The following is a 6900-nucleotide window of genomic DNA, read 5'->3' on the forward strand; positions in this document are numbered from 1 at the left end:
GATGCAATCTCTTTGTTTCTCAACCTTTTCACTTCTCTTCCTTCGATTCGCAAAGGCACAGTCTCGACGGTCAAGTCATCCCTCACTTGAACATCGTCCGATTCAATCACGTGTGTCGGATCAGACACATACTTGCGCAACTGTGATACATGGAAAACATCGTGCAAATTCGCCAATGATGGCGGTAATGCAATCCTATACGCAACTTTCCCAACTCGCTTCAAAATCTCAAACGGCCCAATAAACCTCGACGTCAACTTCCTTGACTTCAACGCACGTCCTACTCCAGTAGTTGATGTAACTCGTAGGAATACATGATCCCCTTCTTGGAATTCAATGTCCTTCCTCCTCTTATCATGATAACTCTTCTGTCGACTCTAAGACGCTTTCATCTTCTCACGAATCATCCGAATCTTCTCTGTTGTTTCTTGTACAATCTCTGGTCCAAGAATTGCACCTTCTCCAGTTTCATACCAACACAGAGGTGTCCTACACCTTCTCCCATACAAAGCCTCAAACGGTGCCATTCCGATACTAGAATGGTAACTGTTGTTGTATGTAAACTCTACCAACGGCAAACAAGAATCCCAATTCACGTTTTGCTCCAAAACACAAGCCCTCAACAAATCCTCTAAGGATTGTATCGTCCTCTCCGACTGACCATCTGTCTGAGGATGATAAGCTGAACTCAACCTCAACTTCGTTCCTAAAGCTTCTTGCAAGCTTTCCCAAAATCTGGAAGTAAATCTCGGATCTCTATCCGAAATAATACTTGTTGGAATACCATGTAGCTTCACAATCTGCTCCACATAAATCTCGGCCAACTTAGGCACCAAAGTACCTTTCCTGATAGCAATGAAGTGAGCACACTTCGTCAGACGATCTACCACTACCCAAATCACCTCGTTACCTTTCTTGGTCTTCGGTAAACCTCCCACAAAATCCATTGCAATGCTATCCCATTTCCATTCTGGTATAAACATTGGTTGTAACAAACCAAACGGCTTCTGATGTTCGATCTTCGATTTCTGACAAGTTAAGCAGGAATAAACAAATTCAGAAATTTGCCTCTTCATTCCCGGCCACCAAAATAACTTCCTCAAATCCTGATACATCTTGGTTACTCCAGGATGAATACTCAAACCACTTCTGTGACCTTCTTCCATGATCATTCTCTTCAATTCGGGTACATCCGGTACACAAGCTCTTCCGTGAAATCTCATGACTCCACTTTCGTCAATCTTGATATTGGTCTCCTTGCCTTCATTGATGAGTACCATCTTCTCCATCAATTTCTTATCCGATTTCTGACGTTCTTTAATATCTTCAAGAAAAGGATTCGTCAATCTTAACATTCCAAGCTTCACACTTGAAGAAGTAACCTCACACACAAGACTCAAGTCTCGGAATTCTTCAATCAACTCTAACTCTCTCACCATCAATGATGACATATGCAAAGTTTTCCTACTTAATGCATCGGCCACCACATTGGCTTTTCCGGGGTGATAACTCAATTCAAAATCGTAGTCCTTTAAGAATTCGAGCCATCTTCGTTGCCTCATATTCAACTCCTTCTGGTCGAATAAGTATTTCAGACTCTTGTGATCACTAAACACTTCAAACCTCGATCCATACAAGTAGTGTCTCCACACTTTCAAAGCAAACACCACTGCGGCTAACTCCAAATCATGCGTTGGATAGTTCCTCTCGTGAACCTTCAGTTGTCTTGAAGCATATGCTACCACATTACCCCCTTGCATAAGCACTCCGCCAAGTCCTAACTTCGAAGCATCGCAATACACGACGAACGACTCTTTGGCATCAGGTAAAATCAACACGGGTGCAGTAGTCAATCTTCTCTTGAGCTCTTGGAAGCTCTTCTCACAAATACCATCCCAAAAAAACGCTTGATCTTTCCTCGTCAACTTGGTTAACGGCAAAGCCAACTTCGAAAAACCTTCGATGAATCTTCTATAATAACCGGCTAAACCAAGGAAACTTCTAATCTCTGAAACAGATTCCGGCGTTCCCCACTGTGACACAGCGTCAACCTTCGCAGGATCTACCGCGATTCCTCCACTTGAAATTATATGCCCTAGGAAACTCACCTCTTTCATCCAAAATTCACACTTTGACAACTTGGCATACAACTTCTTCTCCTTCAAGACTTGCAAAACAATCCTCAAGTGCTCTTCGTGCTCTTCCTCGGATTTTGAGTAAATCAAAATGTCGTCGATGAACACCACCACGAATCTATCCAAAAATGAATGGAAAATTCGGTTCATATACTCCATGAAAACTCCAGGTGCATTGGTCACACCAAACGGCATAACTGAATACTCGTAGTGCCCATACCTCGTCCTGAATGCAGTCTTAGGTATGTCTTCCGTCTTCACTCTAATCTGATGGTATCCAGATCTCAAATCGATCTTACTAAACACGCAAGCTCCAACTAGTTGATCCATCAAATCATCTATCCTCGGAAGTGGATATTTATTCTTGATCGTCACTTTGTTCAACTGACGATAGTCTATACATAATCTCATGCTCCCATCTTTCTTCTTCACAAGCAATACCGGCGCTCCCCATGGCGAAACACTCGGTCGAACAAACCTCTTCTCAAGCAGCTCTTCAAGTTGCTTCTTCAATTCATTCAACTCAGACGCTGACATTCGATACGGCGCCATCGATATCGGGCTAGTTCCAGGTACTAGGTCGATAGAAAACTCTACCTCTCGCTTTGGAGGCACGTCAGATATATCATCCGGAAACACATCTGGGAATTCACAAACGATCGGTAACTCTTCTATCTTAACTCCTCCTTCGAGTTTCAATGATGCAAACATCATGAACATCTCGACATGTTCTTTCAACGCTTCCGATACTTCCTTCCCGCTCATCAAATGCAAGTTCTCCTCCGGCTTCGGAAAAACAACGGCCTTCCCACGACAGTTGATATGAATTCGGTTGAAGATTAACCAATTCATACCAAAAATTACATCCATACCACTAAGTGGAATACACACTAAATCCATACCAAAGTGCCTACCAAAAATGGTTACGGGGCAATTACGACATACTTGTCGGGTAATCACTGAACCATTAGCAGGAGTTTCTATTTCCATCCTACCCGTCATATCCGTTAAAGGAATACTAAGACGCTTCGCACAATCCAAAGAAATAAAAGAATGCGTCGCTCCCGTATCTATAATCGCAATTAAAGGAGTGTTATAGATGAAACACGTACCTCTAATGAGATTGTCCTCAAGGCTAGCATCCTCTCCACTCAAAGCAAACACCTTGCCCATCACCTTCTTGGGCTTCTTACAAGTCGGACTCTTGTGGCCTTCTTCACCACAATTGAAACACACCACTTTTACTCTGCAAGCTTCGGTCTTGTGGCCCAGCTTTCCACAATTCTTACACCTATCTCCCTTCTTCGGGCAATCATAAGACATATGACCCCGTTCTCCACAATTGTAACAATTCTCATTCACCGGCTTCTTACCACCACTTGTATTCCCTTTACCGCGGTTGTCATAAGGTTTTCCGCGCTCTTGCCCTTTCCCTTTTCGGTCGTTCACAGCTTTGTAGTAGTTCACCTTTGCCCTACCATCTTCATCACAGATCCTACTCTTGTTCACAAGGGTCGCAAAATCCCTTATCTGTGAAAATCCAATCATATGCTTAATGTCTGGACGTAGACCACTTTCAAACTTCACGCACTTGTCGTTCTCTGCTTCCAAAGTGTTGTAATGCGGACTAAACGCACACAAAGTCTCAAACTTGACGGCATAGTCAGCTACCGTCATATTTCCCTGTTTCAACTCCATGAATTCCACCACTTTCTTGTTCTTCACATCAATAGGAAAATACTTAACCAAAAATTCTCTTTTAAACATTGCCCATGGTATAGCCATACCACCGGGTCCTAGCCTCAACTTGGCGTTCTTCCACCACACGTTCGCTTCCTCACGCAACACATATGTCCCAAGGGTTGTCTTCCCTTCCTCGGAACAATCCATTGCTTCAAAAATTATTTCAAGTTCCTCCAGCCACTTGTGAGCTCCATCCGGGTTGTAACCTCCGGTAAATGTTGGCGGTTTCTGCTTCATGAACCTTTCCAACCTCATCTCTACCTCTCTTCCAGGTTGATGATCTCTAACCACTATGTTGGTGAGTGCGGCCAAAGCCTCCGCAATCTGGGCATTCGTTCTTGCAGCAGCCATGATTCCTGAACGAATCACAACTAGACGTTAGAAAGTACTAACAGTGTTCCCTACACATGCTCATACGGGGAAAAGAAAAGTCCTAATTGGTTCACACGAACCGACCTGCTCTGATACCACTATTGTAACACCCTAACCCATACTACCCTTAAAAACGTAATTTTAAAAACTTTTCAACAAGTGTAAAGGCAGAGTGCCACGCGGTAATTAAAACACAAGCATACACACAGAGCGTCATGAAGTTTAACATGAAAAGCAACAGCGGATTCAATCAAACCAAGCATGCATATATATACATATATATATACATAAGCCATATTCATCCCTAAGGATGTCACTTATACAAGAACTAGCATATCAAAAAGGTAACACCGATATACGATGTAAGCCAAGCGAAATCCCCGACTCGATGTTACATTACCAGAGCATTTACTATTTACAACCTCTAGTCAAAAGCTAGTACTAAAAGGAGAAATCTATGCTAAGTCTCCTCACCAAAAGGTACTTCAACACCAAGCTAAAACAGCAGTCTAAACGTCGGCACAGTCCTCAGCCTGAATATCTGAACCCCCAAAGGTCCAGCAAATAACACAAAGCAGAGAGTTAGAAAACATAACCGCATATCATACGAGTATAAGAAAGGTCTTACACTTTCGAACTACATCATACATATTCTAACTCACGTCAAAACATCGCACTAAACAATTATCAATTAATAAAGTTCAACACAATTCAACCAAATAAATGTCACATACCATTTATCAAATATATGCTCATTTACCCTAAGGTATCTAATGCCAATTAATTCACTGTCATGCCATCCCTAGACATAACTAAATGCATGTGGTACCAAGGTGTCACACCAACGGTGGACCAAGAACAGTTTTATATCTTGCTGGATATGTCGGAACTTACCGAACCATCTTATCTCCCTTGGATAAGCCAACACAGTTTTATATCCTGTTGGATAGCAACTCCGGACTCATGGATTCATCTAATCCGATCCTCGGCTTCATTATGGACTCATAATCCATTTTCGTTATTGGAACCCAAGTTTCCAATGTTCACATACAATTATGAATGCATGTATGCATACACATATCAACCATATGATATTCTCTAGCTCGAAGCTACTCTTTTATGAATGCGGGAACACAATCCTAACACATTCACTTAACATTACAATTTAATGCCAAAACATCACATTGCTCATTTTAAGCTACAACTTATTGCATACACGTTTATCAATCATATAACGATTAACAATAAGCATTAACAGTATCAACATGTATCAACAATCATGTAAGGTTACCCTTAAACCATGTTACAAGTGCCTAATCACACTTACAAACATCAACAAAAATTGCTGTCACAGAGGCCTTCGCTAAGCGAATCCTCAGCGAGACATGGCGAACCTCACCAGGAAGTCACCTGCTCATGGCGAGCATTGGCGAGCTTCAGCGAACTATTCGCTGAGCGAAGGCTTAGCGAGCCTACGCGAACTACACCAGGGAATCACCTGCTCATGGCGAGCATTGGCGAACACGTTCGCTACAGCGAACTCCTGGTCGCTTAGCGAACTATACCAGAAAAATATCTGTTCTTGAGTTTCAATAAGGCGGTTTAACATTGAATCAACTCAAAAATTCATTCAAACATGTTATAAATTCTTATAAACAGCTATTTCAAGCATATATGGTATCAAGGAACATTAATCATCCCTTCCAAACATCCAAATACCTCAAACAATCAAAATCATGCCAATTTCTTGGGTTTTAAGCAACTTTCATAAACTTTTTCAACATGATCCAAACACATGCATATTTTTCATGAAATCAAGCTAGTGATTAACACATACAAAGTGATGATGAAGAACATCACACTCACATACAAAAGCTTAATCAAAAGTCTAAAAGAAATTGAGTGGGAGAGTTCGGGAATGGAGACATAGACAATCTCCCCTCTCCTTGCCACTCAAGAATCATGAATTCTAATCTCTTACCTTAAGCAAAGATGATGATCCAAGCCTTTCCTCTCCTCTCTTGCTCGTGATTCTCCTAGCCAAAACCCTAGCTTAGCTTTGCTCTTGCTCTTACTCACTCAAAACTCAAAGAAATGAATTGTGATACTATTCATGTGTTTGACTTGCTACTTATACTACTTTCCATGGTCATGAACCAAGCCCAATTGGCTTAGGCCCAATGCCTCTCACGCCCATTAAGCCCAAAACAAAGGTTCTCGCGTCTAATAACTTACGCTCGGCTAAATAATTATTCGCCGCTCAATAAAATAATAAAAGCCAATTAATAAATAAAATAACATTTAATAAAATATACGAATACGAAAAATGGGTCGTTACACATGGTCCATTGACTTTTATTCGATATTTAAGTTTGTCATTATATTAAGGTAGAAAATATATTTAGAATTGAATATTTGAAAAATTGTTATATAATATTGTTAAAATATAAGTGAAATTATTGCGTTCTTTCTTGTAAACTTATTTATTCAATTTTTATGTTTCAGTGAAAAATAATGGTCCCGTGTATATTTTTAATAAAACATTAAAAAAATTAGGGTAAATAGGGTTTTACCCCCCTGCAAAATAGTCGAGTTTTGCATTACCCCCTGCAATAATTTTTTTTGTGATTACCCCCTGTAATATGAAGAT

At 40.8% G+C, this 6900-nt stretch overlaps 1 protein-coding gene across 1 annotated transcript; it reads right to left on the reverse strand.

Moving 5' to 3' along the window:
• Positions 1 to 2489: 2489 nt before the first annotated feature.
• Positions 2490 to 5756, reverse strand: LOC123886607 (the record flags this gene model as incomplete). The annotated part of the gene is made up of 2 exons (XM_045935911.1): positions 5749 to 5756; positions 2490 to 3513 (listed from the first exon to the last, which is right to left on the reverse strand). Coding segments are annotated over exons 1-2 (1032 nt in total), but the record flags the coding sequence as incomplete, so codon positions are not given.
• Positions 5757 to 6900: the final 1144 nt, after the last annotated feature.

The sequence above is a fragment of the Trifolium pratense genome, linkage group LG5 (genome assembly GCF_020283565.1).
Source record: "Trifolium pratense cultivar HEN17-A07 linkage group LG5, ARS_RC_1.1, whole genome shotgun sequence".
NCBI lineage: Eukaryota > Viridiplantae > Streptophyta > Magnoliopsida > Fabales > Fabaceae > Trifolium > Trifolium pratense.